At 34.6% G+C, this 23,549-nt stretch overlaps 1 protein-coding gene across 1 annotated transcript in view; it reads right to left on the bottom strand.

Annotated features, from left to right (window-relative positions):
- Positions 1 to 1,056: 1,056 nt before the first annotated feature.
- Positions 1,057 to 23,549, bottom strand: part of TMPRSS15 (transmembrane serine protease 15) — a 130,824-nt gene continuing 108,331 nt past the window's right edge. Inside the window, exons 20-25 of the mRNA XM_063113305.1 lie at positions 21,334 to 21,383; positions 20,989 to 21,163; positions 9,743 to 9,924; positions 8,430 to 8,525; positions 5,307 to 5,446; positions 1,057 to 1,212 (exon numbers count right to left, since the gene is read on the bottom strand). Of these exons, the coding sequence (XP_062969375.1) occupies positions 1,057 to 1,212; positions 5,307 to 5,446; positions 8,430 to 8,525; positions 9,743 to 9,924; positions 20,989 to 21,163; positions 21,334 to 21,383 (799 nt within the window). The remainder of the gene's footprint in view (positions 1,213 to 5,306; positions 5,447 to 8,429; positions 8,526 to 9,742; positions 9,925 to 20,988; positions 21,164 to 21,333; positions 21,384 to 23,549) is intronic.

Here is a 23,549-nt window from a genome sequence, read left to right on the forward strand (position 1 = left end):
TGCCCCATGCAAGAATATGTGTGTGTGTGTGTGTTTTGTGTTGAATAGGTATGAATTTTGTCTCCCCAAATAAATCCACAGGATCTGTGCGGTAAGCTAAACTGAAGTTTGCACTTACTCTGGAAATGATCCGAGAAATTAAAGAAGTGAAGCAAATTCATTTGTTACGCATTTTTGGCCTTCTAAGGGGCAATTCAGTTGTGTCTAAATAAGTTTTCCACATTAGAAATATCTACTGTAACCCACATAAACCAAGACCAACATTTGTAGTAGTTGCATTTCTTTGATGTGTCTGATTATTTTTTGGAGACATAAATATACTAGTTTAAAATAAATGGACAGTGTGAATAATCCAGAAAAAAATGATCTGATATAGAAAGACCATACTGGTTAATGTACCTTTTATTTTGCTACTAGGGTGATATACATATAGATTTGCGCCAATTTGCTATTTTAATTAGCTTATTTTAGAGGAATGTGAAATCACTTTAGTCCAGGTCTGTGACATGAGCTTACAACAAATATTTTTCTTTATAAGTGGAGAAAATTAAGAATATGCTGAAGTGGAAATGGAAATACCTTTGGTTAGAAAAGCAGGAAAACTATTGAGATTCTGGTAATAGCAAACTAAACTGAAACTAGACAATTTATAACAGTTTATTTCAAATAATGACATACATAAGGCAAAACAATTTATTTCACTTATTTTTTTAATTTTGCTCAAGCCTTGGAAGTATACAGTATGTACTTTAAAATAGCATCCATTTAAATAACTGAAAATGATAAAAATAATGATTAAGGACCAAGAAAATGAATGATGATATCTGTGAAACAATAGCTGCTCACAATGAAATCAAAATTTATTTTAAAGTTTTCATGTTGCAAAGATTAATTTGTTTTGTTTTGTTCCTCCTTCTCCAGCATTTCAGTGGCTTTGGTAAGAATAAAGGTTTTTAATAACTTTTTTTTTTTTTTTTTGCAAAACTCTCAATTTCCATGCTCCTTAGAGTGGAATGGGAAAACTGCCTAACTTTCATGTTTGGTTTGAGAAATGCTCTAATGTAGAAAACTCTGAATCCATTCTGTGAACCTTGGGACCCGGGCATACACCCCTGGGCGATTAGGCAGTGCACACTGGTATCCGAATGAGGTCACACCAACAAGGAACCACCTGTTGTCTTCTTGGCACATTAGGGGTCCTCCTGAATCCCCCTAAACAGCGAATTACAAAAAAAAAAAATTGTAGATATGAGGTCAATTGACATAAATATATAAGATTGTTTTTAACAGATCAGTTCAAAAAAATAAAGATTCAAAAAATGACTTAATTGCTACTCACGTGTATACGTTCTCACTGTCATTCTAGGTTGTAAGTGAGAGCCCTTTGCTCTTAAGTAAGGAGACAGAGAAACTATGACAACTAAAACATAATTTATAATTTTTTATGATGCACTTTTATAGCAAGAGTTTCCTCACTTTAATTGTAGCATTTTCAACACATACTAAATTTAAAGAAATTTTCTAAAGCACAACTGTGTAAAGCATCCCAATCAAAATATATATTAAAAGCCAATCATTTTCTTAAAGGAGATTGCTCTAAGTATCATTAAGGACTTTGTGGAAAAAACAAATTATCCCAAAGTATGGTCTTCAGAAAAATTAAGAATGCATACATAAATTTTATTTTAGTTCTCCTGGGTAGCAGTATCTTTTTGGCACTCAAAAATACCATTAGATGTGAAAAACTTATTTTGACTGAAATAGGCAAATCTATGATATAATTTCTAACGATAGGAACCCAGGTTTCATCTGAGATTTCAAATACGAGGGTACTTAAAAACTTATGTGGAAAAATAGAATTAAAAAATAATACAAATCTTTCCGTGAACTATTTGAAGACCCCTTCTAATGAAATAATGTTTTTAATTTTCATAAATGTTAATTACAGCAGATCCTAGTAGAGTTATTTACATAGATTTTATTTACACATGATCCTTGTGTAATGCAAATGAGATAATGCAGACATATAGTATCATTATTTAATGACATTAATTGATAAGTATTTTTCCTGTATTAATTGTGCAAAAATTTTTAATTAATCTCTTTTTACATTTATGAAGGCATTTAAAGCTTTCTGTTCTTTGAAATCACTGGTATAAACAACATTTCAATTCCAGCACAAGGTTAGAAAATATCTTGAGAGACTTTTTACCTGATTCTTTATCTTCTTTGGGCCCTACATACAAGGGAAAAAAATGTGGTCCACCATAGCACCTTTTCTTCTCTTGGGTACAGAGGAACATAAATTGCATTGGCAATCACAAGTGATCGATATTTTAGAAGTAACAAATGTGTCCATCTTTGAAGGTAGGGACTAAGATTTTTATTTCTGCATCCTAAGCCCTTAGACTGTAATAAGGGTTCAGAAATATTTATAGAAGAATATATATCCAAGGCACAAAATGAATTATATATGATTTTAAAATTATTAAAAAATTAATTTCAACTGCTTGTATGTATTTTAAAGGAGTCATTTAGTTTTATTTATATTTTTAAAAATAATTAAATTTTTTTAATAGACAATAGAATCCAGACATTGACAATATGAAAAAGGATTTTAACTTAGCCAGCACATACTGGGTCAGTTGCAGTAGCTCAGGACCATGCAGCAGGCTAGTTTCCCATCTGCTGGGTGGTCTCTCTGGTTGGGAGACCTCGGTCTGTTTCGACCACTTCTCATCATCAAACTACATTTTAGTACAGTTATATAACTTCTCCTTGTCTTAATTTTCTGATTTGTTCAATGAAGATATTTCCTTTCACTATCTCAGAAATGTGTAAGTACTTCAAACAGATGAATGAATGCCCAGAATATAAAGTATTGACTTAAAATTTATGTTTCCACTTAGATATGATATATTTATAAGTCAAAACAAAAATCTCTACCTTCTTTGAGTATCTGAGTGTAGGGGTTGGTAACCATTTTTGTTTAGAACAGTGGTCCTTAATCTTTAACATGCGTCAGAATGACCTGAAGGGCATGATAAAATGCACATTGCTAGGTCCCACCTTCAGTGTTTCTGTTTCAGCAGGTGAGTTATGGAGCCTGAGAATGTGCATTTCTAAAAAGTTCTCATGTGATACTGACCTGCTGGACTGGAGGCCACACTTTGAAAACCACTGGTAGAAAATATGGCTCTGAATGGTTAGTAGAGTGCCATTCACTTAGTTTTATTTAGAGAAGATATTCTCTAGCCATTGATGTTGCCTTTAAATACAGAGAACTGACTTAAAAACACAACAAGCCTTTGGCTAGCCAGAATATATTCAAGAACGTGTGAATGACTAATAAGGCAAACTCTTTGCCACTCTAAGGCTAAATGATAATGCTTCCAAGAATTAATTAAGTAATGTATCGATAATAACTGTTCACAATTTAAAATAATTCATTTTTATTTAATCAAGTAATTCTCATAAAACAGTATAAAGTTGAACAAAAAATCATGTGACAATCTATAGTATTGATTATGCAATTATGATAAAATTATATTGCATAAGGTATTGCCTTGTGTGGGAGCTTTCTTACTTGCTAATAAGTAACATACTTAGAGTCTGTAGAAACCAGATCCAACTATAAGATTTCGGAGATCTGGCACAAGTTATTGGCTTAATGCAACCTTAACATCGATATCATGAGCCAGCATATTTTTCTGCCTAGTGCGTGAAGCGTCTGCCCCATAATCCCTATTAACTGTAATTGAAGTTGTATAGCTGATTTCCCTCCTGCACAATAATTCTATAAATCTCCTCCTAAGTGGCAATATATCTTTCCTTTAGCACACTTTTCATTTTAAAAGGGAAGTGTAAGATCCAGAGATAAATTTTAAACAAGAAGAAAGCTATCCAATTTGTCTTGAATTTGGAAGTGTTTATCAAAGCAGAGTAAATGTAGAACTAAGCTGAAAGTTTAACATGACTGGAGACATTGGTTTACCAAAGGATACATATACAGAGTTATCTGCATAAGTTTCTGTTGAAAAAGTAGTGTCAAATTACTATAACATCTATGTGTTAATATATAGAACAAGTTGTTACACTTTAACACAGTGAAACCATTTTTCCATGGTATAAATTGTTTTTGCATTTGTGAATTATTCATTTGGTCAGTAATGCTATCAGGTTTAATCTAATTATCAGATGTTAATGCATTAATATTTTATTTATTTCCAAATACAGGAAACGTGCCAACTTATTTACTAAGTCTCATAATAAAAAACTTAATATTTTGGAGTGTTTATTTGGTGCTTTACATGTATTAACTCATTTAAGCCTCTCAATAAACCCCAAGTGACTTGCCCAAAGTCTCACCAGTAAGTGTTAAAGCTGGGGTCAAACAAGAGTGGTCTGAACACAGAATCCATGCTCTTCATGACTACCCCATGCTGTATCTAAAAATTAATTACAATTCTAAAATCTAGCAGAGCTTACTTTTTATTTTTTGAGTGTATATGTATTTCACGGAGCTAATAGCTGACTACATTATTTTTAGGTTGTAAGATGTTGTTTCAATGAGGGCAGTATGTGGGTAAGAGTCTTTTCTGATGGTCATGCAGGACAAAAGCTATGACGTTCCAAATTTATTGCAGGAGTGACATTACCACTGCAGCAAGTTCATGTTATTACATCTCTAAAATAAAATGTAAAAGATAACAGGAAAATTTTAGTATAGAAGTTCCAGAGCCAGGGTTATGCCAGGCTACCAAGTAAGTTCTTTATTTACTTACCACTTGGTTAGCCGTAAACTGGCTCTACTTAGGCTATCCAGGTTGTTTTTCACCTAGAAATAATTTCAGGTTACTAGATTCCTGGACCATACTCTAAATTCAAAGTTGAAATTTAGAATCCCACAGCTCAAACAGGCCCCCCTCATGCCTGTTTTGTTTAAGTTTTCAGAAGCTTTAAAAGGATTGAAAATTTGAAAGTGAATGCTTTTGACTAAGGTGCACATCTCTGGCTCAACCCAGGTCCACTACTCCTATTTTACCTGGTTGCTGCACACATTCAAATATGCCTTCTCTCTAAAGACATCTGATTTCTAATTCTTGTTCTTAAAAATTAGTTTTGTCTCTAATGATGAAGTCCACTCAGGAGCACTATGCAAATAGGCAAAAAAGTAACAGTTTTATAGAAGAAGAGGTGAAATTAATGGGCCTTGATAATTTCTTTATTCCCCAATTATTGTTAAGCAATGAAATCATTATATAGCAATGCTGTATAATGTAGAGTGAGCAGTTCTACATATTTACCTGACAAGTATCTATTCCTCCTTCTCCGTAGCCTGCACATATCATATTTTCAGTAATATTATATTCTGGCATCTGTTGTTGACATTTCTCATTAGACAGAAGAGGAACATCAGCTTCTTGCAGAATGTCTGCAGTAGGACCTGCTCAAAATGGATAATGTGACCAGCCAGACAGAGTGTTCAACATGTATTCTTGAATGAACCACCATCAGTCTTATTTATTCCAACATATCAGTGTCATTATCAAGTACTGTGTGTATATGTAATGGAACTGAATACTAATCCGGGCACTTTAAAGCACATAATAAAGCCCAACTGTGGATTCTGCCAAATGGATAACAGTAAAGCATTCTTTCCCAAGGGCTAGTAGTAGTAGTGAATTGGACTAGGTGGTCATTAGGCATCTTCAGTAATTTTAAACAGTTACAGTAAAAAGCCCACCAACACAAAAAGTTTCATTCATGGAAATGAATGAAATCAGAAGTCCTTTTCATTTGGCACCTGAGAAGGCGCTCCTCTGGTGGGTGTAATGGCATTCAGCTTCTTTGTGGTGCTATGTGAATGAGCAGGTGCACACTGAGCAGAGGACAAAGCACAAATGTGTCTTGATCTGGGGGCAATCAGCTTGTCATCTGCACGCAGGTGAAGAAAAAGGCATATTTTTTAGCAGAGTGTACTTCTATTCTTTTTATAAAATGACTCATTCACTGGAAGTATGAATCCTTGTTTAATGAAATACTAATCCCAAGAGACATGAAACAAGCAGGTGTCTATTACCCCAGAAAAGGTACATGATAGGTACTTTCTCATAATTAACAATTCTATTTGGTTCCTCAAGAGAGGCAGAAGGTTGAGGATAAGTTAGTACATTTGACAGCCAGTGTTGTTGCATGTGATATCATTTCTAGCTAAGTTTAATCCATGCACTAATAAAACTGAGGAAACAAGTGTGTGTGTGTGTGTGTTTGTGTGTGTGTAATTTAAGTGCAACACAGCATACGTATATGAATCAGTGGTATGTTGGTAAATGTGTACCAATTGGCTGTCCAGAAAAAAAAAAGCCCCAATTTGTCTTCTTCACATTTGCCTGGTGTAAACACTCTCACTATGGCCAACTTCAAGATACCAGCATGACAGTGAACATGGAGATGGGAGAAGATATGCACAAATAGCTATTTCTAGCTGGTGCCAGAAATCCAACAGCATATCAGTGGATGACTTTTGAAGTTTGAAAATGGACTTTAAGTCAAGAGAATGAATTGAAGAGGTCGAAAAGGAGAAAATGCACCATGTTAGTATCATCCATCCTATGAAAATCAAGGAGGAGTTGGTAGACTTTAGTTTTATAATAAAAACCAAAGCCACTTTTGCTGCTTGTTAAAGAATAAAATGTTCGTTGGGGCAGATGATAAAACTCTGGTAAAGGAAAATTTGAGTAGTGTCTTTACATTTAATATTGATTGTCAATGTGAGTTGCTACAAGGATAATTGAGAATACACGCACACACACACACACAAACATACATAATAATTCCATAGAAATTATTTTGTATAATAATTGCCTTATTTTAACCAACTAATATCATCCCATTTCTCCCTAATGAAGAATATGTTCATGGCTTTCCTAATTAATTAATTAGTATGATATATTCAAAAGATGGAAGTTGTATTTTATGAAATTAAGTACATGGAAATCATAGGGCAAAGTTTATTAAATTCATTGAAACTGCCATCACCCAAGAAGTGTTTAAACATGGCCTGGATCTTTACTCCTAAATGAAATTGATCTCAGGTACAGTTTTTTTCCTGGCTCCATACTACTATTAGAGATTTTCTTAAGTCAATTAAACATGTATCTTTAGTAACAATAAGTGAATGCGAGTCAAGTTTACTCAGCTCTAAAAATACAAACAAACAAAGAACCAAAATTTCTTATGGAATAAAGAGTCTTAAATTTTGTTAGTGGATAATTTGTTTTTGAAGTGTCTATATTATGGTCATAAAATATTTTTTAGTTTGAAGTCTGAAAGACAAAATATCTATCTAGGAATCATTTTTACTCTTTAAATTTCAAATTTAATAAATCATGACATTTTTCAAGTGGAGAAAATATAAGAAAATACAGTCTTTGACTTCAGTACACTTTACAGGCAGCAGACATGAGGCATTTTCAGCAGTGTAATGTAATTGCTGTGGAGAACCCTTGTCGGAATCATCAGGCAAGCATTTGACTTAGAACTCTCTCTCATAAGAAGTAAGTATATTCTAGCTGTGAGTTCTTTGATACTGAGACCCTACACCTTGCCACAAGAATTTGTTCATTTTCGTATTAAATATAATTATGACCTTTAAACATCATGTCTAATTTATTGTGACTACAGAGGGCAGGTCCTCCTACCAAACTACAGTGCCTTTCCTTTTTTCTTAATTATTAATGAGTGGTCAAAACTATGTCCTAGATGGGGTACTCCTATTAGGAATTCTAAAGCAAATGGGCCTTGTGATTACATTTAGAGGGTATGAAGTACTGAAATACTTTTTTAAAAAAACCATGTTTGGTTATTTTTGATATGCATCATTTTTGTGCTTGGAAAACATCCTGTTAAATAATCTGAGGGAGTCAATGGAATATAAATTTATAGTCCTCAGTGTAAAACTCATGCCATACCTGAGTCTTGTCAATAGGCAAAATGTGAGTGTGAGGCCTTTACATTATAAATAAAGATAATTTTGTTGATTTGGAAAATATAACAGGTAAAAATTTGACTTTTGATAAGACTTTATCTATGTTCTTTACAAAAATACATTTTTGTAAATTTTGGTTATATTCATTTTAATAGATTTATCTTTTCTCTATATCAGAGTGTTTATAATGCTAAAATTAGATGTTTTGGAGACACTAACATTCCCCTTCAAAAGGATTATAGTTTTATAATATGCTCTACACATTTTTAAAAAATCCATACAAATATGCAAGATATAAATTTGATGGTGCTTATAGGAGATATTGCAAAAATCTTTATAGTGTAAGAGTTGCAAAAAATGTTGAAAATATTCACAGGATACTGCAGTAGCATACTTTTTACTAGTAAGCATTTTCTTTTTTTAGAGTCTGATAATTTACCTTGATATTCAACTGTCCCCCAGCCAGCAATAGAACAACTCTTTCCTGGAGGAAAAACTTGATTTTCTTCTGGTAAACAAATAGGTTGTATATAATCTGGAAAAACAAACAAACAAACAAAAAATAAGAACAGACACATGCATTTCTAACAAGTTCTAAAAATCAGTTATTTTCAACATTTAATCTAAATAACTTGCATTTTTGTTTTATCCTGCCTGAACAATTTTTGGACATCAATCTTGGAGGAAAGAGGCATTTCAGAGCTACACTTCTTTGAAAATGGATTAGGCGCCACTGGTGGCCTTTTAGGGTCCTCTATGAAGTCTCCTAATTACTCATTTATAGTGTAAACACTGTCTTGATTCTGGAGTTAATCACATATTTAATTATTAATAATCACAGTACTTAATAGAAAGTAGTGCCAGTTGTGTGAAAATCTTGGTAAGGCTGCTTTTCAGGATCAGTTAAGAGAAACTTGGGCATTAACACTGGTCACTGACTTTTAAAGCCCTCCTGTGTCAATTTACAGGCCACCTGACATTTATTAAGCACCCGCTACAAATAAGACCCAGGGTAGGCACAAAAATGTACAAGATACAGTGCACCCTCAAGGACAGGGCTATATACTAACTACAAGAATAGTCTGCCTTTGATAAGTGCTGTAATACATGTGTAGAGCAAATCCCATGAGAGCACAGAGATGGCAGCACTTTCTCCCAACTGGGCATTGGAAGAGACTTCAGACTAAAGGCTGGAATTGAGCAGAGCCCTTCAGGATAAAATTCACTTTCTCAGGTGATTTCTTGCACATTTTCCAGGCATCTGGAAGATGTCCTTCATTTACTGCTCTAATGATATATATTTTTGAATCTCCTTTGAACACTTCCTTTTTATCAATAACTTAATTTTTTACTCATTTTACCCTTAGAACATATGCTCTTCTCTCAGTTTATGTCTTACTCTGGCATATTTGGTAGATGGACACCTGCCTTTCTTTCACACGGGAAAAAGAGCATGCACAATACCATGACCTATTTCTCTGTGCTGCTCCTTTGAGTTCACTGTGATAGAGGGATCTGACAGTTTTATTCTATTGGTCCTTTCTAGAAAGTTGGATTTAAACACCTTGATAAATAAAATTTAATATTTTTTCTCTGTTCCTTAATTCCATTTGCATTTTAATGATTTCTGTAACAAATTATTCAGCTCTTATGGACTACTAATCCATTGATACTGATACTTCAAATCTAATTTTGAATTAATTCAAAGATGACTAAAGAGCAAATAAGATGACTAAAAGTGGTTTCTTTTACCTGTGTAATTCACTTTCAATTCAAGATGCATCATGGCAATGTCATTGTCCTTTCTTCGTCTATTGTAATGTGGATTTATGACAATTTGATCTATCAACCGAGTCACTATTTGAGGAGAAGTCAGATTCGATGTCTTATACAGGCCTAGGATTGCTGTCCACTTAGATAGCTCTAAATTTCTCCTGAAGATTGTAATAAAGAAGTATGAGAAACTCTCCATCCAAAGCAGTTACTTTCTAGAAAATCTACAAAGTAGAAATTTCAGAACTATATGATTTGATCCTAATAAATTCTTGAATTTCTCTGAAGGATTTTTCTTTAAAAATATTTCTTAAAATTTTATTTATCTGATCAGATCATAGAGGAAGCTTTAGTTAGTACTAGTTTCTCTGTAACACATCTCTTAAAGCATCGCTTAATCTCTAGTTCCAGATTGTGGTTCTCAGCTCTGGCTGCATGTTAGAATCACCCAGAATGCTTTTAAGTAATACTGATACCTACTTCCCCTCCTCCCCCAACTCTGATTTAAAGAGTCTTGAATGGACCACCAGACAATTTTTAAAATAATTTAAAAAGTAAAACTTCAAGTTTATGCTAATATATGGCTAGATTTGATCCTCTGCATTAGATCACATTCCACTGTGGAGATTGTGTCCTCTTCCAGGGCTCTTTAGACAACTGCAGCAGCCGCAGTAAATAACTGAAAGAACTTCAGAAGCATTATCTCATTTAGGGAGTCATTGAATTCATGTAGAGTTAAGGTAAGCAATAAAACCTTTCATGATGCTTATAAGCTAACATATGAACTTGGATATAGCTAGTAAAAGGATAACACTTGTGTCATAGGACAGATTGATTATAATTTTAAAGTGTGCAAGGACTCTTAAGTGTGATACTGGCCTGTAACATCTTCATGCTAAGAAATTACTAGCTAATGGCTGGAATTAAGCCAATTAAGCCATATTCGCAATGAAGTAAAAATTCAATGACTACAATTGTAGGCAGAGGTATTGATTCAATTCTTAACAGTTGCAAATGCCTAGCTTAATATGGTATTTAAAATTTTAAAATCTAAATCCCCTACAAATGTGTAAAGGACATGAAGTTATTTTATTGTCTCTTTTCATGTATCTATTCACCACTTTGTTTTATTTCCCAAATTATCATGTTTGGTTAAGCAACAGTCATCAGTAAAGCTAATGAATTACCGAGCATCCAGTAAGCACCCTCCGACAACCACATGATATTAAAATTGAAGACACTTTCCTTAGTGCTTTTTAGCAAGAGCATAATTCCCATTTATGGAGACTCTACTTGGTGCCAAGTGTAGTACTAAGTACTTTAACCACATCATCCCATTTAATTTTTATCACAGTGCTATGAATTTTACAATCAGAACAAACTGGGTGCAGATTTTTTAAATGGTAGGTGGGACACTTGGACTGGGACTGTCTCACCTTAAAGCCTGCACTTGTGCCAGCATACTGGGGTGCCTTTTAGGGTTCTGTGGGTGGGGCTGAGAACATGAAGGGAGAACTGGGATGGGAGGGCAAGAGGGAGAACCATGCCCTTCCATAGGGTTATCTGGGCTCAAATAGGAGAGGGGGTGTCTGTTCCTAGTGGTTAGTGGCATCTCCTGAGTAGTCCAGATGCTGAGACAGGACGGCATTATAGTGCTGCAGAGGGCCTGTTCACTTGTCAAGAGGCCTTCTTGCTTTCCCTTTACCAGGTCAGAGAAATCAGTACATCGGCCATGCTTGGCATACAGATAATTCCAGACATACCGACTGTCCCCCACTGCCACCATACCCTGGGACTTCCCTGTTGACCTGGGCTTTCTCAGGGAAAATGGTTAGTTAAATCTTCTTCCTGGTGTACTATCTCCGGACTTCTTTCTCATCTCATGTTAAGTATATTTCTTAAAGCCCAACTGGTCATTGTTTTCACTTGATTAGCCTGTCTGTTAAGACTGACAGGTAACAAGTGGATACTCTATTTTAAGAATTGTATGTTTTTTACTAAACACTTAATTCATATATTTACTCAGCATTTGTAAAAAATTATTAATCTTACAATTACTACACCATGTGTTTCCTATTTTGTACTTGATTATATTTATGTATACATATTGAATTTTATATAATAATTTATTTCTATAACAAACATTAATATTTATATTATATACATAAACAATATACATAAATAATATTAATTATATTAAGATGTAACACTTAAATAATAACTATTAATATATGCTCAAAGAGTTATGAGACCATCATATAGATCCTATTTTGAAGTTAACAGAGTACATGTCATTATTAAAAATGATAGGATCATTTCCTTAGATGTTTTCTACATATTTTATCTTCAGAATCTATTATATAGAAGTTCATATAGGTATATGCAGTCTATTTGCTATAGATTTAAATGAATGTTAAATTAAGGCAATTCAGAAAAAGAGTAGAAAAACTCCCAAATTCTTCTTTCTTTTGTAAGTACTATATGCCGTCTGAAAACTAATAAATATATTTACTGTATGAAGGAGCTTGTAGATACACAAAGTTAGGTAATCACCATTCCCTCATGTTATTTTAAGGTCTTGAATAGAAAACAAATACATGAACCACGAGCTGTGAAGACTAAACACATATGTTTCAAGCTACTGGTCTAATTAAATACAGTTTACAACAATGTTAATCTGACACATTCTTGATGATTTCCAAAATTGTTATCGTGCTGCATGGAAAATAGCCTCTTTTTCATATTTTTATTACTCCAGCATCTATAAATAGCACCATGAGTAGGAACTATCACTCCAACATACATCGTTTACTTTTCTCTCTCAAGTCCTGCTCCACATACCTTTCTATGTTTATGTACTTCTCCATCACAAGCCCAACACCAGCACAAGTACATCCTAGGGTAATTTCAGGGCCTTTTCTTGGTGGAAAATGATGGGAGAATACAGAATTTATGGCCAATGGTTCTGAATTTCATGAATCCCTTGAGTAATGTGTTAAAAATTTAGACTCTTAATTTCCATCTCTAGAGATTTAATTTAGCAGATTGGAGTGGGACTCAAGAATTTGTACTTTCTCATCACTGTTGGGATGTTAAGCATTGCAGAAAACTTCCCCATGTTTCTATTCATCCAAAGATTAAGGATGGGAGAATAAAGCTTTCAGAGAAATCATTTTAGATGAAGAGAGGGCACTTTTTATGTTTTTAAAATCTTCTTATCTCAAAGCATCTAGATTATAGTATAGAAAGGAAGAATTCATTGGACAGAAGACAGATGGGCATGGGAGGAGATAACCTCTTTGGACAGGCAAGCCCAATCCAGCAGAGGCTAAAGATGGCAGAAGTCGGTCACTTTCAGGTAGGGGAAGTTGACTCAATTTCTGCTGCCTTTCACCTTCATCTGTCGGGTTACAAGTAAAACATTTACCCTGGAGGCAAGGGAAAGAGAGGCACTAGCTGGGAGGGTGCAAAATCCTGACTTCTGTAACCTCAAAGACTGGCGCACTTCCCGGATGCTGCGCTGGATGGAGAAAACCAATGCTATCCCCAATCTATGTTGCTATGTGTTGGTGTATAAATAACTGCTGGAGAAACTTATATCGAGTGAAATAAGCAAAGCACACAGGGATAAATACCGCATGTATTTACTCATAAGTGGGAGCTAAGAGAGAAAGTAAGAAGGAAAGAAAGATCACAGTTGGACTTGCAAAGGGAGAGAACACACCTTGGGATACAGGGGGGGGGGCGGAAGAGGGGAGGGAGGTTGGGGATAATTGTGTGGGGGACATGGGGTACAAACACAATTTGTGGTAATGGGCTTGCTGCCAGTATGAATCTGGCCTTCACATCTTGGACACAAGGGGTGACAATCAATTCTGTATATCACGAATATTCGTAACCAATAAAAATATAAAAATAAATAAATAAAAAGAAAAAAACTGCATAGTTCTGTGCCTCAGGATGTCCATTTGTAAGTGGGATTTCAATGTGCTAGAAAGTAAATATGGTAAGATAACCATGATAGAGCGATACAATATGCTAAAAGGAAAAGAAAATCATTGAGAATCTGTAACTATAAATTGAAATATTTTTTCTACTTCATCATTACTAAAGGTGGCACAACAGCGACCTCAGCAAGTGTGCTCATTGAAAACACTAGTGTTTACTCCCAGCACAGCGGTTTGGGTCTCTATGATTATTTTCCTCTGAATAGAAAAAGGATTCCTAGGAGGATAGCCAATTCTAATTTTTAAGGCAAGTGAAAATGAGGATGCTTCTGAAATATGGTGGTGTTGCCAGAGAGTAAGACAGTTTTCAAGAATATTAGAGGTCATTCTGAAAGAACAAAGAAGGCAGGTTAAATGGGAGAGGCCAAGTTTTAGCAATCTGAGCATTATACAAGGGTATTTTAAAAAGTTTGTGAAAGACAGAATTAAAAGATAATACAAATCTTTCCTTGAACTTTTTGTATAATAATTATCATAATTATGCTAGTTAATAAAATGACTTGTTTATGAAAAGCTATGACTCCACAGTGAAACTCAAAAGAGAAAAACTAAAGGGTGCAAAAAGTAGTTGTACTGTAAAGGGAGGGTGAATAACTCGGACATGTGCAATTCTTAAGTGAGGAAGAGAGTTTCATACATGTGGGTATTTCTAAATTTCATCTAATAAGCATAAATCTGTTTTTAACATATGGGTATGTACTTACTTGTTTAAGTGTAAGAAAGACAAGTAAATGCAGGGAACCAGGAGTAAGCCGAATAACACTCAACGTGGTTTTTACCTGGTGGATTAATCCTAGAAACTTAAGAATCACATCTCTGAACTTTCTTCACTTGACTTCCAGGACTCTAAGCACTTGTGATTTTCCTTTCATTTACTCTTTGTTCTTCCTCAATCTTTTCTTTTTTCTCTCTTTTTTAAAATTTCCCAGCTCCTTTTCTTCTTCACAAACTCTATTAGAACACTCCAGAGTTCTGCCTTCAGCCTTCTCCTCTTCTTCATCTACACTGGCTTCACAGTCATCTTATCCAATGCCGTGATTTTAAATACGAGCGATATACTGAAAACTTCCAAATTTGTATTTTAATTCTTGACTTCTCCTAAGTCTAGATTCACATGCCCACATGCCAACTGGCAAATATTAACTTGGATGTCTGGTAGAAAGTCCCAAATTTAATACAGGTATATAAAAATCAGAACTCTTATTCCCTTTCTAAGCTTGTTTCTTTCTGCTTTCGTCATCTCAGTAAATGTCAACACTCACCTTGTTGCCAATACTTAAACCCTTGATTCTTCTCTTTTCCTTACTCCTTATCTGTGATCATTAGCCAACTCACATAACTCTAACCGTCAGAACTTACTAATGAGATCCAGCCACTTGTCCAGCTTCCTCAGCTGTGATCCTGGGGCCACCAACATCTCTTTCTAACTGTTCTTCCCAAGTTCATTCTTGCTCTTCCTAGCAGTCTCATCTTCACACAGCAGCCTGATTAGATTATGTCACCCCTCATCTCTCCAAATGGTCTCTCATCCCGTTTACCATAGCCTATTGAGTCCTCACCACAGCTCTACCTACATCTCCAATCTTGATCCTGCCACTCTGCCAATCACTTCCTGGGGAGCAGCAGCAGGGCTTGTTGAGCCTTCTGAAATAAGTCTACTCCACTTCTACCCCAGAGCATCAGAGTTTGCTGTTACCTCCCCAGAAATCTGTATAACTTTCTCCTTCATTTCTCTAGGTCTTTTTTCACATGTTAGTTCAGTGAAGCTTTCTCCAACCACTGTATCCAAAACAACCCCGTGGCTCCTATTATTCTCTTTCTGTTTATACTAATTTTATGTTTCTTTATTGTGCAAGTAACTCCCTAATATTTGTTTGAAAGGCTGATGGGTTTGCTCACTCGGCAGTATGGTGCTGATAACACCAAGGTCAAGGGTTCAGATCCCCTTACCAACCAGCTGCAAAAAAAAGAAAGTATACTTATTTGAATGTTCTTCTGTTTCAACCTATAAGCATTGTCAGGGGAAGGATTTTGTTGGTCTGTACATCACTATCATCCCAAACACTTAGAACAATGCTTAGCACAGGGTAGTGCTCTACAAATATCTCTTGACTGAATCAATATATGAAAAACAGGGAGCAATCCAAGAGCAGGACGTGTTGGGCACCACCCATGGTCACTGATAACAGCCAGGTTAAGGGGGTTGAGCTGTATATCAAGCTACATCGGCACAAGTGGTTACACAAAATAACTAAGGAAAAATAGGATTCAGCTATGTGATTCAAGGTGAGTAATTAGTTCTACAGTAGAGGTATCTTCAAAGATCTGATACCGGAACTTCTAGGAAACAAAACTTCTGGGTGAAATAATAATCAGAATGAGATTCTGGTTAAAATAAGTATGTTATTAGCAATATTACTAATAGAACGCTGTCAAGGAAATGGGCTATGCAATATGAGTCAAGAGAAATTTAAAGAATAAATAATTTTAAAGGAGAGACACAAGGTTGGAAATTGATAAAACCTATGAGAAAGGCATAAATATAAAAAATTCTAGTGATACAGTAAGAGAATTTTAACTTTCAAAAAGATGACTAGCAGCTCAAACTTGAAATACTGTAGAAAGGGACACAAAACCTATGCCCTAACATAAAATCAATGTCACTAACCTAACCTTGAAATCTCTAATGTCCTAAGAAAATGTTTTTCCTCCTTTTGATCTGCAAAATTTACTATAATATTGAAATGGTATTACAATATTTCTGCAACCTGAAGAAGATAGTAAGAAGATAGTATATTAGTTATTAGCTCCACTCCCTAAAGCCATAAGACAGGTAGCTAAATAGACAAAGAAATAAAATTAAACCCATGACGTTTATATTTTAGAGATTTAAGTAGAAATTAATTTTTAAAAGATTATTGTATTTGTGTATGTTCTCTGTGTTATTTACAGTGTTTGAGGAATTTGAAAGAATTCAAATTTTAAAATTTTAATTGCAGTATCAATTAAATAAGTAATGCTATTTTGTAAACAATGCTTAACTGATTAAAAAGTAGGTTTTCAAAGTTTTATTAGCTATATCAGTTTAATAAATTTAGTATTAAATAAAAAACAAATATATAGTGTGTATTTCTCACTACACCCCCAAACACCTCATATATGAAATAATCTCTTTCAGGAATGTTAACTCTTGTCTCAAGGAATTGTTTTCTCGAAATGAGATAATTCATGTGATATACTTGGTCTGCTCTGAAGAACTAAATTAAAGAATGAGAGATTGGCAGGAATGTCTCTATGGCTAATTTTATCTTTAATATATGTCTATTCAATGAAAGTGATCCAGATTGTAAATCTATACATGACTGCCTACCCAAGTGACTCAACAGTGGTTGCATCTGAAAGCAAGAATGGTGAGTAACTGAAAATAGAGTAAAAAAAGAAACTTTCTGGGTGATAGAAATATTTTATATCTTGATAGGAGTGGTGGTTTGATAGGCGTATTGATTTTCAAAACACATCAAATTGTACACTTAAGATTATGCATTTTGTTATATGTCATGAGAAAAAAGAATGGAAAACAATATTGAATTCTGGTTGGGAAGTTTGCTTTACACAGTAGAATGCGTTAGCACTTCTCAAACTTTTTTTTTTTTTTGTAAATAGTTTGTGGATAGTAGGAACAAGATTTCTTATTATTGGAGTCAAAAGTTACAAATACAGAAGACGACAAAGTCAGAATGTACCCTGTGGTATTTAATTTAAATTGGAGCTACTATTTCGAGTTCATACTTATAGGTATATAGGTATGTGCATTGCAAGGGTTTAGGAATGGGACACACCAGTGGTAGCCATGAGCACACAGATCTTGTTTACTAAAGTGTAGAAAGAACTAAAATTAGTTACACAGAAGTGGGGCTTCTTATAGAAAGATTGACTTGAGGGCTAAGGCAGGGAAAGTACAAGATTAGCTTGGAATATTTTATTTTGCCGAAAAGTAAAGAAGTAATCAAAGAATGAGGATGTATCTAGATCAGCAAAGGAGCAAGATTGAAGGGATTTCCCAGATAGAAAGACTTACTACAAAATAACTGGCCTGTATTAAAACATACCAAAGGCAAGAAAGACAGAAAAACAGAGGGGCTATACCAGACTAAAGAAGATAAAAATGGTGTAGCAACTAAACACAGTGCATTATCCTGAACTGGTTCTTGCATGGAAAAATATACAAATAAAATAAAGGGTATACTGGGGCAATTGACTAGATAATTGTACTGATTTAAAATTTTCATGATTTTCTGTGATTATATAAGAAAATATTCTTGTTCTTAGGAACAATACACAAAGGCATTTAAGGGTAGGGGCACAATATCTAATATACCACCAAATCGTTCAGAAAAAAAATATGTTGCCAGATTTGGAGAGAAATGGAGAATAACAAAGGACACCGAGTGAAATGTAAACAACTGGTGAATCTGGGTAAAGGTATAAGAAAGTTCTTTGTACTATTCTTGCAATTTTATGCATGTTTGACATAATATCAATATAAAACTTTAGAAAATAAATATGCTGAACATGTATTTCTTTTCCAGAACTTCCCTATGCAGGAACTGCAACAAGATAAAATTTTTATTGCACATTTGTGTTATTCACAGTATGCAAAAGTATGGCAGCATCTTAATTTTGTCCTGACAACCACCCTAGAAGGTAGATGTCCTTATGGCCAGCCTAAAGATGAGGAAACAGAAACAGAGATACTAAGTTGCTTGTCTGTAATCATACATGAGGTCATAGCATATATAGGATCAAAATCCTGCCCTGTGGTTCAAAGTAAACCTTCCCCTTTAAACCATGACAAAGTGGGCCTTCACTTTTCCCAATCTCTCTTTAAGGTTGTGAAAGGAGACAAGTCAGTGACAGAGGAACAGAACAGGCACAGTGATATTTAGGACCATTCAGGAGCACTGAGCTTGAGGAATGCCAATAGGAGTGTTGATAATAAGATTAGAGATAGAGAGGAGCTGTCCCATTAAACCATTTAACCACCTGAAGGTTAGAACACCTGGAAAAGGTTTGTTTACATGGAAGACAAGCCATTTGTGTAGTATGAGCTCAATAAGTTGCTTGATCTGGGTTATTCTATTTATTAGGAAATTGAGCTTTTCACTGCACAATTAGTGCTTTAAAAAGACAAATAGCAGGCAGCATTAGCATACTTGTAAAATATTTTTTTTGATAAAACTACATAAAATAATATCAGAAACTTTCTTGCTTTGTTAGATACATGAAGTAGAAAGTAGAAAAACTCTTGGCAAATAGAGAAAAAAAAATCATTTCATTGAGTGCTAGGAAGAGTAAAATGCAAAGTTGGCAAGGATAATTTTGAATCCATCACAATTTTAGAATGGCTTACCTTTGTTTGCTTATGTTCAAATTGAAGCTGTGTGAAATACATTTTATGTCCTATGTGATTGAACATGTGTTTATATTAGATGAAACTACCTTTGTATATTTGTGATATGAAAAGATATGATGTTGGTATCATTGGCCTATAAGATCAAGTACCTCTGTATGGTAGATAATTGAAAGATGTCAGTGATATTACTGCAAGCCTGGGTGACATTTAGAAAGTATATGTTCTTCTAGAACATCAAACAGAGGAATTTACCAAATCTGAAGTTAACTTAGCAACATTGCTAACTTACTAAGACCTACCTATGCGTAACAGAAAACACTGAATCTTTAGCTAAAAATAGCCTTTATTTGCAACTCAGTTAGGATGCAGATATTACCCATCTGTGCCATGCCCAAGGCAGAGAATAAGTATAGATGTAAAGGTTAAAGCCATGTTTAGCAGGGGATGGAAAATTGCCTACTGCAGTCATTTGTTACGGTGTGATTGAAAACAGAGTAAAATATAATTATCAGGATGCAGCAAAGTCAAGAGGGTGCACTTTAGATGTAGCACTCAATGTTTGCAAGCATCTACTTCTAATGCAGCTTTAGAAGTAGATGAGACAGTACCTCGGATAGCTCCTTTGGTGACCAGCTTGTTGGCCAGTGAAGACCTGGCCAAGGAGCCTCATTGTTCTGATTCCTAGGCTTACGCATGAGTCTACTCTCACTCTGGTATAATGAGTGTTTAGGAGGAAGCTCCATCCTTTAATGCTTATTCTCCCTGGCTCTTCCTATCTCCCATAAAACAATGTATGGCAATCTGTATTTACCCAATGAAGTTCAATGTCTGTGTTGGTAGAGAAAGTTGTCCTTTAACCTAATCTCGTGGCAGACACTCTTCCATGTCTGAGCAAACATGGTTCTTGTGCCAGAGAGGCTCATTCTAATCGCCACAGATAAGGTTATTCTCGTTAGGACACTCCTGCTCGGTTAGGGACAGAAAATCAGTCTTGAGTCAGGTTCATATACCTTCTGTGAGGAAGCTACCTTTTTTTCTGACCTAATTCAGAGCTGTTGGAATGTGACTACCCAAAGATGTACCTAGGAAGTAAAGAATTAACATGCTTTGGGCCCAGGATAAATTATTTTCCCCCCGTTTCCCCCCTGCCACCTTCCATATACTCTATTCTCTCCTGTGTCACTGTGTGAGGAGTGGCTGCTTCTAGACAGAAAAAAAATGAGACCTAGGATTCAACTAGTATTTTGTCCTATTATGTTATAAAAGCAGAGTTAGACAGGTTGATATTAGTTGTAAGTTTTAGTTTCAGATAGCGTCAAAATAGATATGACTTGAGAAGTAAGTAAATATTTTAACTCTCATTGACCACAAAATACTTGTGCATAAACTTCTAGAATACAATATGTGTGTAGCTTGAAGACTACCTATGCATGCTTTTTGATACTGACAATTTTCTAACAATAAATATTGGCCTAATTGAATGATAAGCAGAACAATTTATATAATAAACACTAATTTTACACTCTTGAAAATGCTTACCTTGTGAATAGGTAAAACTTTCAATCTTTATGTATGTAGAAAACATAATGCTTGATACAAGTGTCTAATGAAGAATGATTTTTTAACTGAATTTTTAAAATTTTTACATGATTTTAGTGGAAAAATGATTGGAAAGTTTATAATGTCATAAACAGCAGGAACACTTCCCTGGTGGGATGGTTTTGTGGAGGTGCATGAAATGGGATGCTAGGCAGTGTCTGCTGTGGTAATTTTGTTTAGGAAGGGACATGTGACATCATACTCACCCATACACGCAGTGTGCAGCAGACACCAGCCAGTCACTGCTGACGAGAGATGCGCCACAGATCAGTTGGCCATTATAATACAGAGCAACGAGCCAGGGCCAGGCCCCTTCTTTGGCATTAGTTCCTCCAACGATCTTTGGGCTGACTTCTTGAGTCACCAGTTTTTGTCCACATGCTATTAAAATAATTGTAGAAAGGGCACTATTTTATTTCAGTGGATTTACTCTACCCATGAAAGTTGAGTGGTGACAAAAGGTGACAAAATAACTTCAGGTGGTATACAAACTCTATCTAGAATTTTAATATTGAAGGCTTGAAGGAAAACATGACACAGTATTTACTTACATTTATGGTTACATTGTAACAGAATCAGCAAATCCTGTGAACACTGTTGACTGTAACAAAAGAACAATTTTATTTCAAAAATTGTGCACTTACTATTTTAAAGCAAAACATAGTGTATGTTATGCTACTTTAAAAAAATATATATACTACTTAATGTAAGTATCAAATACGAAATGCAGGGCGACTGAAATGCAAGCAGGAAAAGTCCCAGTTTAAGGTCAAACAGAGCTGAGTTTACATCTTACCCTACCTCTTACTCCTTGTGTGATTTTGGATAAATTGTTCAATATCCTTGTGGATGAGTTTCCTCATCCACAAAATGAGGGCAACAGTACTTACTGGAATTTTGTGAGAATTAAAAGAAATATTTGATGGAATTATTATTGTGTCTTATACACAACGAATACTTGATAAATGATAGATATTACTATTTTGCTTGAGCCAACATTGGATTTCATTCTTCAATAATATAGATTATGCCTCAGTATTGCCAATCCCATAACTATTCAGTGCCCAACACTGTGTTACTTTTTTCAGGGAAGCGACTGATTAGTGAATCACAGGTCTTGTTTTCAACAGAGCCAGACATATAAATAGCAAATATATATATAAGAAAAGCTTAGACATAAATTACTGGAAAACTCATTACCTGTTTAAAAATTTGGATACTAACTTTCTTCAAAGCCAAAAATACTTTTTAAAATAAACAAAGAAATTGTGTTTTACAATGTGTTATGCTTACCAACCACTAGAGATCAGTATAACACAAGGCATTAAAGCATTTGCCCACACTATTTCCTAATGCAGGTATTACAGATATTGGTCACATTAAAAGATATATCTACACATGTACACACACATATAAATTTAATGACCTATGTTTACATGTGTAACTACATCTACTTGTGTATTTTGTTTAGGTGCTTTAATTTTTAGGGAAAAATAAAACAAAATAAATACAAAACAAGACCTAAGATGCATACGTCCAATCAAAGCAATTCAGTGTTTATGGAATATGCATAAAATTTATTTGAACACATGCATTCATGTTGCCTGATTGGCATATCCCTTAGAATAGAGAATAATTTCAATTAAAATATAAGGACATTTATTTTTTAATGACCAATGTTCATGTACATATAGATAGAGATACATCAATATGTATCCATAATGCCCCAAAGAGGAAGCCTCAATTAATTCCCCTTTTGTTATCTATTTGAGGTTGATAGAGAAGTAGTTTCTAGGATGCACTCTCTTCTATATTGTCAAGTTTCCCAACTCTTTTCTTTCCCACAGTACTCAACAGTGAAAATCTATATTCAAAATGGTTCATTTTCTAAAGTATTTTTAATGGTCTAGAAAGATTAAGCAAATGCTCAGTATGTATAAAACTGATTATATATATACATTTTTTGTGAGGACAGAAAAGTTTCTAAATAACTTAATAGGTAACCAGAAAATTCATCTCAATTTAGTACCTTTTTCTCCATGCATTTTGGTTAAACAAAATTTTCATACACAAACATGCATATGCAGTGTTTCATGGTAGAGAAGTAAGTTATTTAATCTCTAGTCAGAATGAACACGAATCTATACTTTGTCCAGGAATATTTACAGAAATTGGGAGAAATAGAATTATGGTTTTGATCTTTGATCCTGGAGTCAGAGCGAGGTTAGTTTTCTGTACAGGAAGAATGACAATGTCATGATCCGGTGTCTTTATCTCAGCCCAGTGGGCAATACTGTGATATAGATGGATGAGTTTATATCTACCATATTGACAAAAAAGAACTAATTTCTCTCCCAATTTATGCCCAGCAAAATGATGTTTTTTCTTGTTGAAAAGTTCAAGCTTTTTCTTTCTTTCTCATTTCCAGAATTGCTATTTAAAGTGAGTTGCTGCCTTGGGAAATTTAGAACAGAGCATGTTAGAATGGAAAGGTAGAAAACTTTGAAGTCAAATTGACCTTAGGTTAGAATCTTCACGTTGCCTACTAGCTTTGTGAACTTGTTCACTGGTCAACTCTGGGCATCCTTCCCTTATCCTTACAGTGAAACAATGCCACCTAAGTCATAGAGCTCTTGCCTGGATTAGAAATAACCTCTGTAATATTCCTACCACAATGTCTGTCTCATGATGGGCATTCAATAAAATGCTGGATAAGCACTTTGTATCCTTAGAACATTTGGTTGATCAATATATACTAAGTAAAATT

Source organism: Cynocephalus volans, chromosome 1 (genome assembly GCF_027409185.1).
Source record: "Cynocephalus volans isolate mCynVol1 chromosome 1, mCynVol1.pri, whole genome shotgun sequence".
NCBI classification, from domain to species: Eukaryota; Metazoa; Chordata; class Mammalia; order Dermoptera; family Cynocephalidae; genus Cynocephalus; species Cynocephalus volans.